At 38.1% G+C, this 24,269-nt stretch overlaps 1 protein-coding gene and 1 non-coding gene across 4 annotated transcripts in view; both read left to right on the top strand.

Moving 5' to 3' along the window:
• POLA1 (DNA polymerase alpha 1, catalytic subunit) overlaps nucleotides 1–24,269 on the top strand; it is a 301,449-nt gene that overhangs the window by 51,238 nt on the left and 225,942 nt on the right. For all 3 annotated transcript variants that reach the window (XM_088028848.1, XM_028122620.2, XM_028122621.2), the window contains 6 exons: nucleotides 1,934–2,063; nucleotides 2,552–2,671; nucleotides 3,718–3,817; nucleotides 5,586–5,710; nucleotides 11,406–11,555; nucleotides 11,970–12,092. In XM_088028848.1, coding sequence (XP_087884974.1) covers nucleotides 1,934–2,063; nucleotides 2,552–2,671; nucleotides 3,718–3,817; nucleotides 5,586–5,710; nucleotides 11,406–11,555; nucleotides 11,970–12,092 — 748 coding nt within the window. The remainder of the gene's footprint in view (nucleotides 1–1,933; nucleotides 2,064–2,551; nucleotides 2,672–3,717; nucleotides 3,818–5,585; nucleotides 5,711–11,405; nucleotides 11,556–11,969; nucleotides 12,093–24,269) is intronic.
• LOC114223648 (small Cajal body-specific RNA 24) lies at nucleotides 4,865–4,994 on the top strand. The gene has a single exon (XR_003612210.1).

Below are 24,269 nucleotides of genomic sequence, written 5' to 3'. Positions count from 1 at the left end.
GTATACATTGTAAAATAATCAACATAAGCTGATTAACATATCTATCACCTCACATGGTTACTATTTCTTTTTGTCATTACAGTGCTTTAGATTTACCCTCTCAGCAAATTTCAAGTATATGGTACAGTATTGTTAACTGTAGTCACATTGCTATATATTAGACCTCCAGATCTTAAGTTACTTTGTACAACTGAACCTTTATGCTTGATTATTTCCTAAACAGAGTTTCTTCTACTCCTCTTGCCACTTATTCTTTTCTGCCCATTCTTCCCAAGTCCTTGGACTGCTTCTATTTCTGCTATGCTCTTTCTAGGTGATCTCATCAAGTCTCAGGAATTTCGGTACCATGTGGTGCTGATGCCTCCTGCTTGGGTATCTTTAGCTTAGATCTCTCCTTTGAATTCCAGACTCCTGTATCCACCTGCCTGTTTTACTTGATGTCTAATATGAACCTCCAGCCTAACATGTTCAGAAGCTCAGCTCCTGATCTTTTCCCCTAGGCTCCTCTTATAGTTTCTCCTTAAGAGTGACACTCTTATTTTTCCAGTACTCCTAGAAATCTCCGAAGTTATGTTTGGCCCAAAACCTTTGAGGCTTCCATGATTCCTCTTTCTGATAGATATCTCATGTTTGAGCCATCACAGAATCCTGTCAGCTTTATCTTCAAAATATGTCTAGATCTGACCACTTCTTTTCTCCCCCATTGAACCCATCCTGGTCCACACTACCCTGCTCTTTCCCCTGGATTAATGAGTCATATGTCAGCCTCTTTGTTGGTCTCTCTGCTTTTGCCCTTGACTCCTTGCTGTCTGTTTTCAACCCAGGAACCAGGGTTATCTAAAGTTAAGTCAGATACTGCACTCTGGTCAAAATCTTCCAGTGACTGTTTCATTTAGAGTAAAAACCAGAGTTCTTACTGTGACTCACAAGGTCCTAGACAGTGTGTATCTCTGCCTTTAACTCTGTCCTTCTGCACTCTCGATCATTGTCTCTGTTCCAGCCACAGTCTCCTTTCTGGTCCTGGAAGTGCCAGATTTGTGCTCAGCTCAGAGCCTTTGAATGTGCTGTTCTGTTTGCCTGGATGCTCTTCTCTCAGATACCCATTCACAAGGATTGCCTCCTCACCTCTTCCAGTTCTTTTTTTTTTTTTAAGATTTTATTTAGTTATTTGAGAGAGAGAAAAAGAGACAGACACACAGAGCAGAAGCAGAGGGAGCGGCAGGCAGAAGGAGAGGGGGAAGCAGACTCCCCGCTGAGCAAGGAGCCCGATGCGGGGTTCGATGCGGGGTTCAACGTGGGGCTCGAGCCCAGGACTGTGAGATCATGACCTGAACCAAAGGCGGATGCTTAGTCGAATGAGCCACCCAGGCATCCCTTGGTTCTTTATTCTCCGTGAACTCTTCCCTGTTTCCCTAACTAAAATTTCAGTCCCTGCTCCTGATACTTAATATTTCCTTTGCTTCTTAATTTTTTTAACACTGAACATTATATAACCTACCACGTATATGTATTTTAATTTATACTCTGTCTCTCCCATGAGGACATAAGCCCCAGGAGGACAGGTACTTTGTCTTTTGGTTACAGCCAGAATCTAGAACTATGCCCGGCACATGCCTGGCATGTAACACATACTTATTAGATGGAACGAATAAAAGGATTTAGGTAGTTTTCAGGTCGTAGTTAATGCATAATTTTACTTTGTATTTATAGGATTTTTGTGTGTGCGTGTTTTGGAGAAAGGCATTGGGATCAATGACATGAATGAATTCATGGTTTCATACCAGCCTTATTTGAAATTGTTTCCAAAGCCAAGGTGCCATTGCTCTGAAGTTACTCATACCAAAATTTTTTTGTAATATTTTATGAAGTTCTGATTATAGTCATTGTTTCTTTTAATTACTTGATTCTGTTTCATTCTTACTTTTCTGTACAGTGAATCTTCTCATCTGTTGTACCTGTTGGAACACACCTGGAAAGATGCCAGGTTCATTTTGCAGATCATGTGTGAGCTAAATGTTCTTCCATTAGCATTGCAGATCACTAACATCGCTGGGAACATTATGGTAAATTTAACTTAGAAAGGGGGAAAAAGCATTTCCTGTTGGATTCAATGTTTGCTTGGGGTAGTTGTTATATGATAATGAGTCTAAATGCATGCTTATAAAATGAGTAACTTGTATTCTGGAAGCTGGTCTTCTTTTGTGAAATGAACTGGCTGCGAGAAGGGGAGGAAAGCCAGGTGCAGTATGTTGAAATTTTGGGTGAACATAAGGATCATCTCTAACATCTGGATGTGTCTGATGTGTGGCATGGTCTATTTGGGAGTAAAGAAATAGCCCAAGTAGTGTCAGTATTTTAAGCGTTCTTTGTCTCTTTTTAAGTATAATGCTGAAAGAAAATGTTAGAATGAATTTTGTGCCTTCTTATTTTTAAAGCAGCCCTTATTAGGAAGAATGATTATGGAGGAGGTGCTATGATTAAATTTACCACCTTAAAGTTGCTTTTGTTACAGTTTTGAGCTCAAATTTAAAAAAGAAATTCTATTTAATAGTCCAGGACGCTGATGGGTGGACGATCCGAGCGTAATGAGTTCTTGTTGCTTCATGCGTTTTATGAAAACAACTATATTGTGCCTGACAAGCAGATTTTCAGAAAGCCTCAGCAAAAACTGGTGGGTTCAAAACTGCATAGTGTTTTGCCTTTTTTTTTTTTTAACCTCCTCCCCTTTTATTACCTAGATAGCTCTTTCTGCTGTGATAACTTCTGCTTCCAAAATAATTAATCTCCTGTATACTGTAGGAACCGTGTCAGATTCATTCTCTTGTGTTTGTGTGGTGATTTCCTTCTTCACTTTTTTCTGTGTAGGTAAAAATTATTTGTGAAATAGGAATTTCTTGAAGGGCAGTATTAAGTCTTTCTGATGGGTGACCATACTAGGAAAGTGTTTTGCCATCTTAGCAGTATCCAAAGTTAGATACCAGTTAAACCTTTTATTTCCTTAAATGCATGAGCCTTTATTTTTTCTTGCTTTGTTGCATTTTTATATGCTAGTAGGATCAGGTCACCACAATCAGTTTTCTGAAGTGGCCTCCATGACATTGGAACTAAAACTTAGCTACCATTTTTGTCATCACTGATAGCAATTGACTCAAAGGGGGGAATTTAATGTTAAGATGGTTCAAATTCTTGTATTTGTTTTATGTACATTATCAAAATTGACTTCTGAGGTATTGAATATTGGTTATTAATAAACTACTTGGGGGTGAATTTTCAGTACACGGACACACTTATTTTAAGGTGTCCACGATAATGGGAATAATGATCATATCTAAAATAATATTTCTACATCATGATTGTTAGAGTAATGAATTTGAGGGCTCTTTTACTGTCTTAGATTTTACATAATATGAAGCATTGTGTTTTTAGTATCCATTGATTTAAAAAAATAAAAGATTCTGTGAATTCAGAAATATTTTAAAGTAGAATTTGCATATTAACTCAGGGATATAGTGTTTTGGTAACTCCCATGCTTGGCGTTCATTTGGATTTGTGAACATATTACAGTAACTGTCGTTCCCCATAGGTAGGACCACTAGCTAAAACTAAAGAATGTTTGTTAGAATTGTGTACTGCAGTTGGAAAAGGGGGAATCATAAAACTTCTTATTTAGTTAATCAGTTGCTGGCTGGTGAAGTTAACCTTTCCATTTAATATTAGGGAGATGAAGATGAAGACATAGATGGAGAGGCCAATAAATACAAGAAAGGACGTAAGAAAGCAGCTTATGCTGGAGGCTTGGTATTGGACCCTAAAGCTGGTAAGGCTGTGCAGCAGGTGGATTTGCCCCTGGTGTTAAGGAATTTTTTAATGCAGACCTAGGCTTGAGAAACTGCAAGATCTGAATTATATTTTGTAGGTTAGCAAATAGGTCTTGTTAGGACCTTATTTTTGTCTTCTGTTCATGTGAAAATCTTGTTGGCCAGTCACCTGACATGAATTAATACGAATCTTTTTGATTTTTTTGCTGTGTTCCAGGAAAGCTTTGTTTATGGATATTGAAATTTAAATTTTGTATAATTTTCATGTATCATGAGATACTCTGTTTTTAAAATTTTTTTTCAACCATTTAAAGATGTAAACGCTATTCTTGGCTCATGCATGGTACAAAAAGAGGGGGTAGGCTGAATTCGTTCTGCGCATAGTTTGCCAACACCTAGTCCAGTACATAGCTATTTGTCTGGTGGTAGGAGCACCTCTCTCTCCTCCCATCTATTGTAGAGGGTGGGCTCTGCCTCTGCCTGAGCTGCCAGGACTAGTTCATTTGCACGGCAAAGTTCAAGAAAGTACAGACGGTAACCACCAAATTGAACTTTAACAGCAGAGTACTCCCCCTTGTTAATGGCAAAGAAGATGTTTTGTGGTACACAGTGCTAGAAAGGATCTTTTTTTTTAACCCTCTTCCCTATTTTTAAGGGTACAATTAAGTAGTGTTTAGTATATTTACATTGTTGTATAGGAATAATGTGAATTTTATCAAGTAACTTGAGCTCTGAATAGGAGACATTTTTGACAAAATGATTTATTATTAGTTGTATTGAAACAGATCAATAGTCCTTTGGTGTTAGGATAGATCTGGGCTTAAATTCTGCCTTCCTCTTGAACCTTTGTAACCTTCACTTTCCTCTTCTGTAAAATGGAGATAGGAATAATATCTACTCTTGAAATTAATATAGCACTGTATGTTTACACTAGAATTTTAAAAAAAGAGGATCTACCACACAGGGACTTAAGGAACAAAGTGATTGTTTAGAATAGTGCTTGACACAGAGTATGCTGTCAATATTTGTTTTTATTTTCTTAATAGTGGACATTTATTTTTATTCAGTTTCTTCTTAAGGTGAAGATAACTCTTTATAAATGTCCTAGAGAAATATAGTAGCTTTCTGTTCACCCTTTGCAAGTAAAAAGGGTGGATCGTTCCACTACTGACATTATATATATACATCTCTTGTCTGATTTTAATACCGTTTGCGTACAGGTGAGTGGGCTTCCCATTTTATTCTTAGAAAGTATGATGGTAAAAAAAAATATATAACTACTCACTGGTGTGGATCACTAAACATTTTGGGGGTCGAGGTGGCAGGGTAGGTGGGAGGGAACACCTGCCTGAAGGAGAATTTTACAACATTTTTTTGAACTGGATATGACACCTATCTGAAGCAATTGATAGGAGAAGGTGTTTGCCCATCATAATGGTGTACTTGGGGCCTGCTGTGGAAAGGATCGTTCTTTGTAGTTGGTTTCAACATAAGACACATTCTCTTCTTTCCTCTTCTTTTGTGACTTGAGTTTTTACTCAAATACAAGGCATTTTTATGGAGTGATAGTGGATGACTTTTTTTTCTTTGGTATAACTCGCCGCTTTGGATAGTGTATCCTTTCTCATATACTTCGTTCTGCAGTACTTCTAATGTTATGTTTGACAAATCTCCTTTTTTTTTAACCCCCACCCCCCCCTTTTTTTTTCCCTTCTCCCGTCTGCTTTTTTTAAAAAAGACTTTTGTAATACGGCTTTTTTGTTGCAGGTTTTTATGATAAGTTTATTTTGCTCCTGGACTTCAATAGTTTGTATCCTTCCATCATTCAGGAATTCAACATTTGTTTTACAACAGTGCAAAGAGTTGCTTCAGAGACACAGAAAATTACAGAGGTTTGTATTCAACTGGGGGCTCTTTAAATTGAAATTAGAAGCAGTGCTTAAAGAAGGAAGAGAACCAGAGGGGTTAGCATTCTTGTTTTTCCTTTTAATGGTATAATTTGTCCTTTCTTAGTGGTCTAAAGGGTCACAAGTGATCAAAAAAGGGAGAGAGTTGAGTAGATGGAAACTCACAGTGGTTCTGTACGTTTTTATTTAACAATTTTATTGAGATGTAATTCACATACATTTCATGCATTTAAGGTATACAATTTAATGGCTTTTAGTGCAGTCACTGAATTTTCAACCTTCACCACAGTCAGTTTGAGGGCATTTTCATTACTCTTCAAAGAAACCCTACCTTTTAGCTGTACCCTCCCTCTGTCCCTCCATTCCTCCCAGACCTCAGCAACCACTAATTTTTCTGCCTTTATAGATTTGTATATTTTGGGCATTTCTTGTAAATGGAATCATACGTGACCTTTTGTGTCTGGCTTATTTCACTTAGCATATTGTTTTGGCTTTTTTTTTTCAAATTTTTATTTAAGTTCTGGTTAACATATGGTGTAATGTTGGTTTCAGGAATAGAATTTAGTGATTCATCACTTACATATAACACCCAGTGCTCAGCACAAGTTAATACCCATCACCCGTTTAGCCCAGCCACCGCCCACCTCCCCTCCAGCAACCCTCAGTTTGTTCTCTATAGTTAAGAGTCTGTTTTCTGGTTTGCCCCTCTTTTCCCCCCATGTTCATCTGTTTTGTTTCTTAAATTCTACATATGAGTGAAATCGTATGGTATTTGTCTTTCTCTGACTAATTTCACTTAACATAATACACTCTAGCTCCATCCATGTTGCAAATGGCAAGATGTCATTCTTTTGATGGTTGAATAATATTCTGTTGCGTATGTATACCACATCCTCTTTATCCATCCATCAGTCAATGGGCATTTGGGCTCTTTCCATAGTTTGGCTATTGTTGGTAATGCTGCTATAAACATCAGTGTGTATGTGCCCCTTTGAATGAGTATTTATGTATCCTTTGGGTAAGTACTTAGTAAGTGCAATTGCTGGGTAATAGGGTAGTTCTATTTTTAACTTTTTGAGGAACCTCCATACTGTTTTCCAGAGTAGCTGTACCTGTTTAGCATACTGTTTTCAAGATTCGTCTGTGTTGTAGCATGTCTTAGTACTTCATTCCTACTTGTTGCTAAATAATTCACTGTACAAGTCTTTTATTAAATTTATTCCTAAATATTTCATTCTTTTTGATGCTATTTTAAGTGGAACTTTTATTTTTGGATTATTCATTGCTAGTGTATTGAAACATAACTGATTTTTGTATATCGATCTTATATGCTGCAACCTTGCTGAAGTCATTTGTCACTTCTAGTATTTTTGTGGATTCCTTAGCATTTTCTACATATAGTATCCTGTTATCTGAAAATAGAGGTAGTTTTAATTCTTCCTTTATAATCTGGATGCCTTATATTTTTTCTTTTTTTGCGGTGGGGGGGTACTCTAACTGCTGTGCCTGGAACCTTCAGTACAGTACTGAATAGAATTGGCAAGAGCAGACACCCTTGACTTGTTCCTGGTCTTAGGGGGAAAGCATCCAGTCTTTATTTCACCATTAAGTATGATGTTAACTGGGGATTTTCCATAGATGGTGTTTATCAGATTGAGAACGTTCCCTTCTGTTCCCAGTTTGTTGCATGTTTTTTATCATGAAAGGGTGTTGGATTCTGTCAACCACTTTTTCTGTATATATTGAGATGATCATGTACTTTTTTTTTTTAAGATTTTATTTATTCATTTGAGACACAGAGATAGAGAGAGAGAGAGAGAGCATGAGCAGGGAGAGAGGCAGAGGGAGAAGCAGGCTCCCCGCTGAGCCAGGAGCCCGATGTGGGGCTCGATCCCAGGACCCTGGGATCATGACCTGAGCCGAAGGCAGACGCATAACCATCTGAGCCACCCAGGCTCCCCGATCATGTACTTTTTAATCCTTTATTCTTTTAATATGGTAAATTATATTGATTTTCGTGTGTTGAACCAACCTGCGTTCCTGGGATAAGTTCCACTTGTTCTTGGTGTATAATCCTTTTTGTATGTATCTGGTTTCACTTTGCTAGTATTTTGTTGAAGAGTTTTTTGCTTGTATTCATAAGGGCTTTTGGTATATAGTTTTCTTGTTATGTCTTTGCCTGGTTTTGGTATTAGGATAATATTGGCCTCATAGAATGAGTTGGGAAATGTTCTCTCCTCTTCTCTTTTTTTGGAAAATTTGTGAAGGATTCATGTTAATTCTGCTTTAAATATTTGGTAGAATTCACTAGTGAAATTACCTGGTCTTAAAGCTTGTCTTTTTTTGATTTCCATTTCAATCTTTGTTATAGGTCTATTCAGATTTTTTTATTTCTTCTTGAGTCCATTTTGGTAGTTTGTGTCTTTCTAGGAATTTTTCCATTTCATGTAAGATTATCTAATTTATTGGCATAAAATTGTTCATAGTATTCCCTTATAACTGTTTCTTTAAGGTCATTAGTAATATCCCTCTTTTGTTCTTGATTTTAGTAATTTGAGTCATTTTTTTGTCAGCGCAGCTAAAAGTTTGTCAGTTTTGCTGATCTTTGCAAAGAAGGAACTTTGGTTTTGTTGATTTTTCTCTATCTCCTATATTTCCATTCTTATCTTTATTACTTCTTTCTTTCTGCTTTCTTTGTTACAGTTGACCCTTAATTTTCTACTTTCTTAAGGTGGAAAGTTAGGTTATTGATTTGAGATCTCTTCTGTTAATATAGATATTTATAGCTATATATTTCCCTGCAAGTATTGTGTTAGTTTCATCCTGTTAGTTTTGGTATGTCACTCAGACCTTTATTATCAGGTCCCTCTCCCATCAATCAACCATTGATCTGACTTCTATCACCATCGCTTAGTTTTGCTTATTCTAGAACTTCATATAAGTGGAGCAATACAGTATGTACTCTTGTGTCTGGCTTTTTGGTTCAACACAATGTTTTTGAGATTCATCAGTGTCGTTGCATTATCAGTAGTTCTTTCCTTTGTATTGCTGAGAAGTATTCCACACTTTATCTCATTTCCTGAGATGAGCATTTCGATTTTCAGTGTTTAGTTAATATTTTTTTAAGATTTATTTATTTATTTTAGAGCGAGCGAGTCGGGGGAAGAGTAGAGGGAGAGAATCTTCAAGCAGACTTCCTGCTGAGCTCAGAGCCTGACATGGGGCTTGATTCCCACGACCCATGAAAGATCATGACTTGAGCTGAAATCAAGTGTCAGACCCTTAACTGACTGAGCTGCCCAAGTGTCCCATTGAGTTTAACTTTTATTAATAAAGCTGTAAACATTCTTGTTCATATCTTTTTGTGGACATGGGCTTTCATTTTGGGGGATAAATACCTAGGGAGTGAATTTGCTAGTTTGTATGGGAAGTGTATATTTAACCTGAAAAGAAACGGCCAAATTATTTTCCTAAGTAGTTATACCATGTTACACACTCCCAACTAGCCATGAATTTGAGTCATTCCACATCATCTCCAACACTTGCTATTTTTATTCTTTTAAATTCTATATTTTAAATTCTAAATTTTGGCCACGCAAACCTTTGTTACCAATTGTACTCACTAAACAGACTTTTTTAAAAAGAATCTTTTTGAAGTATTTCACATGGATTTAATCTAACCAGTGATTAGTCAACAGTTTTATGTAGGACTTAATAACTTAATGTGTGGTTCTTCATGTATAAAGCTTATATAATTGCTGGTAGGGAGTTTGATTAGATGTGGTTGTCCATCAGTAAAAGATGTAAAGTATATGTTATCGCTATATTTTTCTCTGCTTCTTTGTACATGTGGCAGAAAATGTCTGTTTGCCCTCTTGCTCCTGGTTTTACATGTCTTTTAATTCTCACTACATGCTTTGGGAGCTGTTTTCCAGCCCTAGTTCTGTCTTCCTAGAAGAGAGAATCTTAAAGGCTTGCTTAGGCCGGTGACCATACCTGGTCCCATCAACTGTGACCACAGGAGTGGGTTTACAGAGTACAAATACAGCTGCTAAGGATGGGCCTTTCTGCGGGACTAGAGGATAATTTAAAAGAGAAGGTATTGGGTAGACATCCCCAAAAGGTTGTGACTACATTGAATAAATGGTATTCATTGGACTCTGTCCTGCTACTGTCCTGCTACTGTGTCAGCCTTGTGATAATTGTCATGATCCAGCCTCCTCCATCCCCCTCCACTGTTTTGTTTATTTGAGCTTTCCAGTTTGGATTCTGGGTATATAATAGAATCATTTAAGAGTTGGAAGGGACCTTAAAGGTCATCTAAGAAATACTATACATGTAGCCAGTTTATAGGTTCTGTATCATTTTTCTGTGTAGTACCTCATTTGGTCTTCAAAGTAGCTAGTGCCACATAGCTAGTGGTGGGAGAGCTGGGCATGGATTGTAAATTTCCTGACTCCAGATCCTTTCAGTTAACTTTTTGTCTGATCTCTCTAGTTGTTATAAATAAATTGGAATGTGTACCAAGATCTCTTTAATAGGTTTGCTATCATCATCTGCTATATTGGAAAACAATAGGTCCCTGTTACTATTGTAAGATTGTTCATTTGATTGATCTTTATAAAATCAGATACTTTGTAAAGGCTGGGTTATCAAATGGCATTGAGTTGACATGCTTGAAGGCAAGAGGTTTATTTTTAATTCTGAACCTTTGAAGGGGCAAACATGCCTGGTTTTTCTTTGTGGCCTGTTAATAGAATTAATGGAGGCTTCAGAAAAATGGTCTAATGCTTTCCCTGCTTTTTCCTTCTGTAAATTTTAATATAAGAAGACTGCTGGTTACTTTTCTAAAATGTTGCTATTATCTCTAAATTGCAAGGCAATTTACAGATAAAAGGTACTACATAGATGCTAAGGAATTGGTATATATATTAATTTTTGGAAATTTCATAGACTTTTTAAATATGAGATCCAAATTCCTAAAAGATATTTGCTGATTTAGTATTTAGGGTTTTAGTTTTTAGTCTAAAACATTTACAATAATTGCCATAATTCTCCATAGTTGTAAAAGTTTTATGGCATCTTGTTTGAGAGTACATTTGACTAAAATCGTAGTTGGGGTATTGTAGAGGTCTCAGTGTTTTGTTTTTAAAGATTTTATTTATTTATTTGACAGAGAGACAGCAAGAGAGGGAACACAAGCAGGGGGAGTGGGAGAGGGAGAAGCAGGCTTCCCGCGGAGCAGGGAGCCCGACATGGGGCTCGGTCCCAGGACCTTGGGATCATGACCTAAGCCGAAGGCAGACGCTCAACAACTGAGCCGCACAGGCGCCCTTCAGTGTTTTTATTTTACAAACAATTTCTCTAAACATGTTGCTCCCCAATCTTGTTGAAGAGAGGAGTATATATAAAAATTGATCCCTTTAAATGATGTCTACATTAATCAATAACGAGAGGGGTGGAGATACTGGGAATGAGGCTGATCGAAGTGGGAGAAGAGGCCAGTGTTGACAGTGTTCTCAGCTTTTTCTTCTCCCACTCATGTGTTGTTGACCTATACTTAGGCAGGAAAGTAGCTTTTCAAGATTTAATCATAACGTAAAGTTCCACAAAGTATTATTTTAGAAATTTGTTTTATGAAAGTTTGATTTGTCTGAAATTTCTGTTGTGTGTTCATCAGGATGGAGAACAAGAACAGATCCCTGAGCTGCCAGACCCAAACTTAGAAATGGGCATTTTGCCCAGAGAGATCCGGAAGCTGGTAGAGAGAAGAAAACAAGTCAAACAGCTAATGAAACAGCAGGATTTAAATCCAGACCTTGTTCTTCAGGTATATCTTTTCAGTAAGAGACATCGGAGTGACAGTCTTAGCTTTCAGACTTTGATTATCTAGGAGGCTTTAAACATGATGCTATGGGCAATTACATGGGCTTATTTTAAGTTTGTGGACAGCAAACCATTCAAAAACAGAAGAATGACTCAGAATGGAAGACACCTCTCTCTGCAAAGCTGTATCTGAACAAAATCTTTCTGACTTCTGGGAGCTTTGGAGTCTGTGTTTACTTGCTTCTAGAAGGTCAGGGAATCATGGATCTGGGAGGATGGATTGAGTGTGTTGACAGTTCTTTTTTTTTTTTTTTCAGGGATATTGAGGGTTTCTCCTTATTGGTGATATAAAAAGACATCTAATTTAATGATTAAACATCTAAAATATTGTTGTCTTTTGTCTTTGTGTGGCCTGCAGTATGATATTCGACAGAAGGCTTTGAAGCTCACAGCAAACAGTATGTATGGCTGCCTGGGATTTTCCTACAGCAGATTTTACGCCAAACCACTGGCTGCTTTGGTGACATACAAAGGAAGGGAGGTAAATAGTATAACATCTCTAAAAATGAGATTTTTTTTTTTTTTTAACTCTGACATGTTATAATGTGGGAGAGTCAAGTTTGTTACCTAGTTATATAGCTTCAAATGCCCCCTTCTTAGGACAAATTCGAGACAGTTTTTTTTTTAACTAAGGGTTTTATTCATTCCTCCATTGAGAGAGAGTATTGAGCATCTACTCTGTACCAGGCATTGTTATGGGGGTAGAGTGTTGAGCAAGATATAAGATGCCCCTGCATCATGAGGGTCACATTCTATGTAGAGCAGGGGGTGTAGAGTGGCATGTGGTGGGGACTTGGGATGGGGAGAGGGTAGTTTGGGAAAATAGACTGTAAATAAGTGAATAAACAAATATAAAAATTAAGAGAATATGATAGAAGTAAATGTTATTCAGATACTTAAAACAGGGTGGTGGGCTAGTTTAATGTTAAGATGGCTAGTTTAGATTGGTCAGGGAAGAGTTCTTTAGGAGGTAACAGGAATGAGAGCAAAGTGACATAAGGGAGCTATTTCGGTTGCTGATTTATTAGGTTGGAGTGTGAGGGAAAGGAAGAAATCAAGGAGCATGCCTCCATTTTAGTCCTACAGCTGGTTAGCTTATGGAGCCATATACTAAAATGGAGAAATCTGGGAGAGAGGGATTAGGAGTTCTCTTTTGGCTTTGAGATTTGTAATAGATCTCTAGGCATATTAAGTAGGCAGTTGGATGTAGAAGTCCACAATTCCAGGAATAGATGAGTGGAGTTATGGATTGAGAGTTATTGGCTTTAGAAAGATGAGCCAGATACCAATCAGATTTGAGATACTGTCACTTTGGAAACACTATAAGCTTTACCTGCTTTAGCCCCACATGCGTGGGTTTTTCTTAATTTGTAAAAGAATAGTTATGTTAAATACTAAATTCCATTTCACTCCAGTAAAGTATTGATTGCTGTCAGTAGATTTGAGACTTCTCAGTCTTAAGGAGATAATTCATGGTTATGGGCAGAATACTCATTTTGAGGGTGTGAACTCAGAATCCTATCACGTAGGGGTTGGCAAAACTATGGCCCATGGGCCAAATCCAGACAGCCATCTATTTTTGTAAATAAAGTTTTATTGGAACACCCCCATACTTACTTGTTTATGTTTTGTCAGTGGCTGCTTTAGCATTACAATAGCAGAATTGGGTAGTTAGGGTTGAGACTTGCATGGCCTGCAAAGCCTAAAATATTAGCCATATGGCCCTTTTCAGAAAACATGTTTCCTGATCCCTCCTTTAGAGTCTAGACCAGCACTCTGGTGGACCTTGAGGTGGTGAAAATGTTCTCTATATAATACAGTAGGCCCAGGTGGCTAGTGAGCATTTGCTATCTGGCTAGTGTTGACTTGCGGAGGAACTGGATTTTGAGTTTTATTTAATTATAATTAAAATAAATTAAACTATTATTATCCACATGTGGCTAGTGGATCCTGTATTGGTCAGTGGCAATCTGGCCGGCATGAAACAAATAGGAGGAACAGAGCCACTCTTCCTTTGACAGCCCTAACTCACAGACTTGGCTTAGGGCGCAGTGAGGAAGGGCAAAACATGTATTAAAACACCAGCAATATATGAGAAGCTTCCAGATGAATTACGTCATTAAAACCCCATAAGGATTCATTGATACGGTTCATAACATTCCCATTTTGCAGATATGGAAGCTAAGACTCAAAGAGGTGAACTATAATAAGTGACTGTTTTGAATTGGAATCCATATTTTCCTGATTGTAAGGCTTCTCCCATAGTAGGGTTGTCTGTCCTATCTCACCATGTCTTTCGTGTCACCACCAGAGTGCTGGTCTAGTTTTCTGCTTTATATTCTACCTCTTAGTCCTTGAAGGACATCTTTTTCGATGCTCATCTCAAGACACAAGCCCTTTTTACATGGGAAGATACAGGTATTTTAGGGGCTGGTTGAAGTGAGGGAAGGATGTTTTCAGTTTCTTAGGCTAAGTTTACTTTAAAATTATTTAAATTTTATTTCTGTGTAAGTATCCAGTGGCTTCTGGTAGAATACCATCTTATTTTTATATTAGGAAATGCACTCACTATGCCCCAACTGGGTGATAATACATGGGTTGACTATTGAGATTGGATCAAGGTTACTCTTAAGTTTCTCACGAGAGGCAATAGTTGACAATTTACTCCCTTGGAGAGTGCCTCTTGCTGTTGGGAAATCCCTGTTGTTACATTTTCTGCATTGGCTCAGAAATCCACAAGCTTAAAAGGGCACTGTTGATAATGATAAGCCCCAAATTTGTCCAGCGATCTCCCCCACTCCCCTAATCCATTGTATTTTAAGGGCAATATTTTTGTTTAGCTTGATCTTTAATAGGGTCTTTAAACTCAATTTTAATTTTTCTTTTGTATAAAATATAGCAGTAACAAATCTTAATAAACTATAAAAAAAAACCCTCTGCTCTCTTCACTAAAAAACAAAGAGTTTCAAACAAATGTAGAAATAATCATATGTGATTTAAATTCTTGGTTTCTCCTTTCCCTCTTGTCTCATTCCCCTTTGCTTCTTCTCACAAATAAAAAAATACAACAACTGCAGAAAGTTGGCCTTGAAAGTAATGTGAGGTTAATGAGAAATAATAATTACACAGTTGCTCCCTGGAAATCTTATTCTAGAAGAAGATTCAAAGCCACCTACAGAAATTATTTCCTAAAATAAAACTGATTGTTAAAGTATCAGTGATAATTATTAGCACTGGTGGATAGAAATATTCTCTGTGGTAATCGGTCTTTGGATTTACTAGCATTTTCCATATATACTATTAGGCCTTTGTGATTTCAAACGTTTCTTGATTATTAAAGAGGTAGGAGGGGTGAAGTGTAAAATGAGAGCCAGTTGGCTGAGATTTGGAATACCTTTGTAACTTATCACACTTGTTTTTTTTTTTTTAAGATTTTATTTATTTATTTGACAGAGAGAGCGAGAGCAGGAACACAAGCAGGGGGAGCGGGAGAGGGAGACGCAGGCTTCCCGCTGATCAGGGAGCCCGATGTGGGGCTCGATCCCAGGACCCTGGGATCATGACCTGAGCCAAAGGCAACCACTTAACCGACTGAGCCACCCAGGTGCCCCTCACACTTGTCTTTTTTTATAAGAAGATGAAATGGACGAAATAATACAGTAACCTAAAGATCCTTGAAGTTGTTTGCTTTTCAAGTCCTTGTAGGATAAATTAGATTAAGGTTCAAGTGGAAATGAATGTGGAAACCTGGTAGCATGTCATCTGAAAAAATTATAAAATTTTACATTTGAATATGGATTAATACACAGTCTGGGGAGGCTGTAAAGCCCCCTTCCTTTCTTGTTTTTAAGTCTGTTTTGTGTATGCTCAGTTTTGTTGGAATCATGCAGGTTTGGCTCTGGTGACCTAATAATTTCTGTAATCAAATGTATTATGGCTGCTAGAGTACTCAGGGTAATTACTAATTGTACTTTCATAAACAGATTTGTAATAAAAATGCTAATAGTTGTGTCAAATGGACATCAATATTGTCTTTTCCCAGGTGTGATCTTTCACACTTTAAACTCTTCTATGATTTTTAATTGCTCGGTAGTAGAGGAATTAGTTAATGGTTAAAGAATTGTTTGAGGGACCTCATAGCGTGCAAGTTATTTAAAAATAATGAAGTCAGTGTTTACAGAGAAGTATATGGAAACTTTATATAGACACTCGAAAGTGAATCGGTATAAATATCACCTGTATTTGTGTTTGTTCTCTATGTATATAGAGACATAAGAAAAGATACTGGGCAAGTTGATAGCACTAAGTGGACTTAGATTTTAAAACCACCGAGACAAGGGACTCAGTTGTCAAGTGACTGGTGTGGTAATTGAAGTGATTGTTCACTAGATGGCGATAGACACCCTGAGATCATTAATCAATTAAGGGTTTTATTCTGTGAACAATAGTGAAGGCCATTTAGTGACACAAATCTGTCCAAATTTTCGACTTTGATTAATTTTGAAACAGTTAAAGGCTAACACTGGACCAAAGGATTGTAATAGTCTAATCTATTTGGTGTTTAAAATGATGCTTTTTGAACTGTTTTTATTGATATGAACAATCACTGAATGTGTCATAGCAAGCAAATTCTTCTATCACATAGCTAAATTCATACATCTGGCCATGAGGCTATAATACATAACTCACTCAGTCACAGTATCAGGCTAATCTAAAGAGAATTGAAATGATTTTGGTATATAATTTCACCCCTTTGGGTTTTTTTTTTAAAGGAATTTTAAGCTTGCTCTTAACTTACAAGTGTACTCATTGCATAATCCTTAGTGTAATGGTAATATTTGTCTTTATGGAATAATTAGTACTGCACTCTGTTATTTCTGTGCTCTTGATAAAACGATCTTTGGTCTGGATTTCTGGTTGCATCTTAAAGTGAATATATGCTCTCTTAGTTGGGTGTAGAGCCCATGTGTTGTTAGTTTCTCACCCGGTAGGCTGACATGAATCTTTGCCAACCAGTTGTAGATTGCCTAGCTTTCAGTGGTGTTCGGAGCTGAAATTTGTGCACTTAGAAAATGTATCCAAATCATTGCATGAAAACATTGCAGTCTGGGCGAGCCTTCGTGGGACTCTTGGCATTGTGGCTAGCACCTGTCAGAAGCCCTTCGGAATGGCCCCCGGGGACAGAGGGCTTTAGCCTCTGTTGGTGTCCATGGTGAAAGAGAATGAGTGCATATGGAGAATCTTATAATTAAGTGCTAAGGGAGACTTTCATCTTTATCTGGCAATAAGAGAAAATTTCACTTTTCCAATCATTTTTCTTAAAAAGTGTAGTTTTTTTTAAAGATGATTAAAAGCACTAAAATATTATAGAGACATCTAAAGACTGATTCCTCCCATTCTCTCTCATTTCTTTCTCTTCTTCAAAGGTAACTGCTCTCTCGGGGTTCATATTGTGCTTTTCCCCCGTGGTTTTGTGCTTTTACAACAAACGCTTATCTATACCTGTGGTGCGTTAAAAATTTTTACCATTTATGTGTCATGCTATACATATTTTTTTTGCTGTTTGCTGAAAAAAAAGTAGAGTGGGGGAAAAGTAGGGGAAAAACCCTACTATATATTCTACTTTTTAAGTATATCCAGGGTGATGCATTTTTAGATTTGATTTACTCATGTTACCTCTTGTATAATATTTCATTGGATCAGTAGAGCACAGTGGATTTTTTTCTTCTCCCATTGTCCACGTTTTTAGGTTTCCAAGTATTCCCTGTAGTTTTTTCCCTTGATAAACAGTGCTACGGTGCAGTGTCACAGGTGCAAGAGTTTCTCTCCTATATTACCAAGAGTGAAATTTGCACATCCACAAGCACTCTGTGATGCTTTATTGGTAATAGCAATCATTTAATTTATCACAGCAAGCTAATTCTTTCAAATAGCTAAATTCATATCTGTGTCCATAGGACCACCGAACTTGATTCCCCAGTCACAGTATCTGAGGTTATTCTGAAGAGAATCGGGAATGATTTTGACATGCAGTTTTGCCTCTTCGAATTTGTTTTTTTTTTTTTTTCTATTGAGGGATTTTAAATTCACTATAAACTTGTAAGCATACTCCTTGTGTAATCCTTAGTGTTCCATATCCTTGCCAGCACTTGTTTTTCTTAGAATTTTTAGTTTTCTCCAGATGAGTGTGAAATGGTATCTTATAGTGCTTTTAATTTGCATTTCTGGGGTATTAGATAAGTTGAGCATCTTTTCATTTGTTTGAACTCTTTGGTTTGCTTGACTTGCCTATATGTGTATATGTGGCCCCTTTCTTTGGCTTTTCTGTCTCTTGCTATTTCTTCTTAGGTTTTCAAAGGCTAATCCTTGTTTGGTCATTTGTGTTGCAAATATTTTTTAGTCTCTGGCTTTTCCTTTAACTTGATTTGTGGTCTTCGAATGTGTAGAGGTTTATTTTAACGCCAAATAATTTGATTTATTTTCTTAAGAAATCTTTTCCCTCCTCCAATGACACAGACTGCCTAGCTTCCAGGTTCTGTTCTTATTTAGATCTTTAATCCTTCTGGAAATTATTTTTTAGGGATGCTATAAGTTAGGAACCTAATTGTATTTATCTATTTGCTTCCTTATGGAGTTGTTGAACCTGTTCCTCTATTCTAGGGATCAGCAAACTGTGACCCATGGGCTAACTCTGATCCACTGCCTGTTTTTTGTAAATAAAATTTTATTGGTCCTGCCTTGGTGTTAAGCACAGCAGAGTTGAGTAGTTGCACAGAAACTAAATGACCTGCAAAGCTTAAAATACATACTTTCCAGTCTTTTACAGAAAAAATTTGTGGACCTCTGGTCTAAAATAAAGTCACTCCTTTCTAACACTGTCACAGTTCGTGAAAATAGAGGCAATTATAGTAAAGGTAGTAAGAAGGAAGGAAAATGATCTTTTGGACATAAAGAGGGTTTGAAGTTCTTCTTGGCTTAGATTTTCCTAGGAGAACTTCTGTCAACCCAAGTGGAATGCAGGAGAGGTCTGTGAATCCTCTGAGGTTGTATGCAACATTTTGTGTGTCTGTGCACATGTGTACATTTTGGGGGGAGAGGGTGCGTAGCATTTAAGAGTTTTCAAAGGGGAACCTGATGCAAAAAGGATGAAGAACTGCTGGTTCTCAGTGTTTCCTTCCTGCCTTCTTCTGTAGGTTGAAGGGAAACTTTTGCCTTAAAAATGTATGCTTTTGTCACCTAAAACATGGCAGTGTAAAGAATTTTTTGCCAGACCAGATCCATGGAAACGGGGGGGTGGGGGTTGGTTGGTCATAGGAGGAAAGAGTTCTACTTCTTTCTCCAGTATTCTCATAGCCACCGTTAAGACTACTTTTAACTTCAGCTGACCTAATAACATTTTGATTTCTTTTAAGTCTGAGATGAAGGTTTAATACATTTTGGCAGAATATATTTTATGTTAAAAAGAAGCAATATCCTTTTTCAGTGATTACATACTACTTACCCCTTTTGAAGTTGTTTACATTATAAAATTCTAAGTCAGAGACACTTTTCCCTTTTTATTGTATTTCAGGGGTGCTTGGGTTCTAAATTCTTTGCAGTTCTTCAAAACTGGTAACGCTGTTCAGCGTTATTAATTCACGCCTACTAATTCAGAATCTGTGGCGATTCAAATGAAATGAGTTGAAATTCTTCATAGTATAAGTTGATAGTTATTTTGGAGCCTCAGTTCTTTTCATATACACTTAAATTCTGTAGAAACACCTATTTCTGGTCAAGTAAGTGGCATCTTAACTGCAGATCTTTTATATTAATGAACTGTGACTAATTAACATCAACATTTGCTTGTTCATTTCTCTGTATCCTTTCTGAAAGTCGATGAAAGTAGTGTTGGTAAATATAAGAATAAGAAGCACTAATTTGGAAATTCCCCATGGAAGGCTGGTCTGAATTATGATAACGTAGACATTCAGTAATTTGAGAGAAAAGTGATGACAAGAGATTTCAAGTATATAGAATAATTCATACTTTATGATAAACAGTGTTGCGCTTATACAAATAAACAACTGGGTTATATTTATGCCCGGTTTGAATTTACATACTTGAAAATACTGGCATAATATTTCTTTCAAAATAGCCAAGACTTTGGACTTTTTGTTTTAATCCGAGTATAGCTGACACACAGTGTTACATTAGTTTCTGGTGTACGACATAGTGATTTAACAGTTTCTATTTTATGCTCTGCTCACCACAAATGAAGCTACCATGTGTCACCATACAGTAAGACACGGGAATACAATCAGTGCTATTGTAATAGCGTTGTAAGATGACAAACGGTAGCAAAACTTTAGACTTTTTAAAAATGAATTCAGAACACCCATATCCTTCTTTCTTAATAGTTGGAAACTGGCACCTCCAAGAGCCCTGGACATCCACCTGTATGTACTCTTATGGTGCTGAACATTGGAAGGTATGTGTAGGTTCAGGAGGACAGAAGGCGGTTGATGTTAGAGGTAGCTGGGAAGAGGGAGATGAATGAGGTCAAGACCTGCCTGTGCCACGGGCTGGGGTCTGTGAGCGTAAGGGGACAAAGCTTCAACAAGGAGATACCAATGGACTTCATTCTTTATCCCATTTACATTGCCTGAAGTTTTGGGATGGTCGCCTCATCTTTGTCTTAGGCGAGCTTTGGAGAATCCAAGGAAGGCCCTGTTCGTGCTGATCCTACAAGTGTTTGTCAAGAAGGAGCACCCTGCCCCCCTCCTCCACACACATTATATACCCCCCGGGTGCCGGCGGCAATAACAGGTGGTCCTGGAGCTGTGTGGGCTGGCCTCTCCCATCTTTCAGAATCTTCTCAGTACTAACCTGAAAAGTGCCAGGGTTTGTTTTGGTTTTGTTTGTTTGTTTTGTTTTTGTTTGTTTTGTTCTTAAGGAAGGTTGAATTTCCTTAGTCTGAATGTGAATTACCGCCTTTTTATAACTCAAACGTTGGGTGTTTTACTACTAGATTTCAGAATGGGTCTGCATAAATTAGTATGAATACTTAAAAGTTTTCTTTTTGTTAACAAACAAAACAAAAGCGTACAACTTCACATGATTTCTGTATTCTGCAGTCTACACTTCCCTTCAGTTTGTGAGGGATCGCTCTTTGTATGTTTTGATGTTTCACCTAGCACCTAACCCTCTGCCCCACAGAGTGGATGTTGGTTTGCTGTAACTCTGGGATCACACTGGCCTAGTAGCTTCTGCGATGATGGATGGGTGGATGTGGAAGAGATGCATTTTTAAAATAAGATCTTGATATTTAAGCCTATTTTGAGTTTACAAGAATGGCTTGGATACTGAAAACAGGAAAAAGGTTACTAGGTACTTTTTTTTACTAGACACTCTTATTTGAGAAGGCAGGGATGGTATTTTCACCTATTAAATTTTACCTGTTTAATTACTGAAACCACCAGGGATGTGGCTAAGGATGAAGAGATAAATGCTATGAGATTGACATTGTGTCAGCTTGAGGCAGAGAGAGTTTCATAACTCTAACTCGACTCACATAAGCGAGTCCTGGACATCTCCTCCTTTCTTCTCCAACCCTCACCAGAAACAGTGACTTTCTTTTAACCCAAATGCAGTCCTGTTTCTACATTTGTGAACATTTTATATAAACCTGTTTCGGTATATGTTTCTTTTTCACAAGTTGTGTGTTATTTGACAGGTGTTCTAAAGCTCCTTTCTTTGGCACAGAACCAAGATGACAGAGCAGTAATGATTTTGAAAGTGCCATTCCCTCCTTGTTAAGAGACAAAAAGAAAAGTGTGAAGTTATTAACCACTGTTCACCAGTGGCGTAGAAATTGGCGTAAGGCTTAATTGTCTGCTTCTACAGTCAGTCTGCATAGGTGATTTCCTGGATAATACTACTTTTAAGGAAAGGGGAAAATACCATATAGCTTTATTTTTTTCTCCCACATCCTTTTCCCCCCTCTTTTCACAAATTGCAGATATAGATGGATTGAAGAGAAAGGATCACTGCTAACCGAAATATTGATCTTTTCTCCAGTTTGCCCTTGCCTCATCTGCCCAGGTAATAGATTTATGGGTGACAAGGTCGCGCTTGGCAGCCTTGCAGGTTTCCCATCCCCCAGATGGTTCAGCTGCCCCAGTGTTTGAACCTGATGGTATACAAGATGTCACCGCACTGTCTTCTTGCCTGAGCCATGCTGGGTACATTTATTGCTAATTGGAAGAACCTGCTTTCAGCAGCCCACACCGTCTGGTGGCTTGAGCGTACTTTTCACAGCAGTACAGTCAGACCCTTTAGAGACACGTCCATCTGAAATTTAAAAACAAAGCAAGCTGGTTGGGGTTTTTTTTATGGTTCAGGCTTGGTTAACTGAGGGAAGACTAATAGAATTAGTGCCTTCTGTTGGTCTTTCATCCTTTCAGAAGTCAGTGTGAGCCTGTGTCAATTTGCCATATTGTAAATACTGTGTTAAATTACAGTGAGCTGAGTTTGGTAAGTTGTGGGAGTTTTGGAAGGCGGGAGAAGAATGGCTTTATGTATGTGTTTGTGTTGAGAAGCTGTTTGATTTTAAGCCAGGGATTCCTGAGCCCTGTGGTCATCGTTTCAGAGATCTTGTACGTACTTTGAAATTTAGTGCCAGTGTCGGGTTGTATGCCTGTCCTTGCTTCATTTTTGTTACTAATTTTTTGATTGAATTGGCTTATGTCCCTTTTAAACTTGAATGTATTAGAGTCTCAGAAAAATTTAAAATTTTTCTTTGAAAATTCCCTCACTCTTAAAAAGCAAAATGAAATATAAAGCAACTGAAGTCTCTACTTGCATTTTGAAAAGAAGAGCAAAGCATGAATGATTTCCAGAACTGGTGTGGTGTTTGGAATTACTAATTCTTCTTTACACATTTGGTTTTAGTTTTCTACTACCTCTTTTTATTGGCTTTACTGTTTCACATTGGACAAAAAATTGTGGCTGAATTTTGAGTCTAAGGATGAGATTTCTTCCCTTAGGGCTAGGAATCAAGTGGGATGGGAATGGAACAGAGATACTCGATTTCGGTCATAATTTGGAGTGTCAAGCATTTGGCTATATTTGTTTCAGGGGCTTTTTGCCCCTGCTGACTTAACCACAGACTATATTTTCAGCCCTGTGCAGGAGGGTGGTGTGCATTCTGCAGGCAGGGAGGAGGAGGGTTGGGGAGGGGGCACTTGGGGAAAGGGATAAGCTCATGGGCTATTAATAATGTGCATTGTTCTTAAGGCCACATGTAATATTTCTGTGCACTGGCCAACAGGGTAGGGTGTATGTTCTATTTAAGTTGGACTGCCTGGCATGGTGCGATAGACAGCTGATAATTGTATTACACGGAATACTTGTGTATTTCTTTTTTTTAAAAGATTTTATTTATTCATTTGAGACAGATACAGAGAGAGGGAACACGAGCAGGGGGAGAGGCAGAGGGAGAGGGAGAAGCAGGCTTCCCGCCGAGCCAGGAGCCCGATGTGGGGCTTAATCCCAGAACCCTGGGATTATGACCTGAGCTGAAGACGCTTAACCATCTGAGCCACCCAGGCGTCCTCGTGTATTTCTTTCTTAATGATGTCCTGATGGGGCAGGAAAAATAACTTGTTTGTGGAAGATTGGCTTAGAGTGGGTGAATATATTTAATTCAATTACTGATTCTTGCCTCATAGCCAGAAATTCTTCAAGTAATATTTGCTGAGTGTGTACCGTGGAGGGAAATGGAGACAAATGACATTGCTTGTGACCTGCGGGCTTGAGACGAAAGCCTTAGGTAATGATTCCAGTAAAACTAGAGCTAGAGCTTAGGAGACCAAACTCGTGATTCCTTACTAGGAAACAAGAGAAAAGATCGTCCGTGGGAGCAAAAACCACACAGAAAAGCAGGAGTATGCGCTGGAGAAAGCCTGGACTGGAAGCCAAGGGTGCCACACTCACCCACTTGCTTGTTTGCTTTATATGGCTTTGAGCAAGTCAGTCATTGCGAGCCTCTATGTTTTCACTTGTCAGAGGGTGCCAAATGATAATGATTCCTACCAGACGCTCCACTTACAAAGCACCTTAACAATGTACTGTTGTTTCTTATAACAGCCCAGAGGAAGGTGCCAAGCCCCTACCGGTGTTGGGTATGGTGCCCATGTGCTGGGGATTTAGTGGTCAGTTTAAGTGTTCAAGGACCTGGTCTTCATGGGGTTTTCAGTCTGGTGGGTGAGAGCCATTAAGCAAATAGTCAAATGAATAGTCATGCTCTTCTAAAGGAAAATAGCACTAACAAAAGGAATGCAAATTTCTGATTGCTGGTAACACAGGTCCTCTGAAGAATCAGGGGTTTCCTGAGCCTCTGGTACTTGAGCTGAGATCTGAAAAGTGTGTGCTGGTGCTAACTCGTGAAAAGGATTGTAGGGATAAGCATTCCAGGGTGAGGAACTGAGGGAAGGCTGCAATAGCTGGAGTGTAGCAAGGGAGGGAAGAGTGATGGGAGGTGAGGTTGGAGATGTGGCAGGAGTCCTACTTTGCAGGCCATGCTGAGCAAGGCAGCAGGCATTTAGCAGGTTCTGTGTGGGGATTGGGGATGGAGGGATTGGCTCCCATTTGCATTTTGAGAAGATCACCCTGGCTCAGT

The sequence above is a fragment of the Eumetopias jubatus genome, unplaced genomic scaffold (assembly GCF_037043125.1).
Source record: "Eumetopias jubatus isolate StellerSeaLion01/CBP00866 unplaced genomic scaffold, mEumJub1_p1.0 scaffold_11, whole genome shotgun sequence".
In the NCBI taxonomy this organism is placed as follows: domain Eukaryota; kingdom Metazoa; phylum Chordata; class Mammalia; order Carnivora; family Otariidae; genus Eumetopias; species Eumetopias jubatus.
Note: the sequence above shows the minus strand (reverse complement) of the source record. Positions and strands in the feature narration are given on the sequence as shown.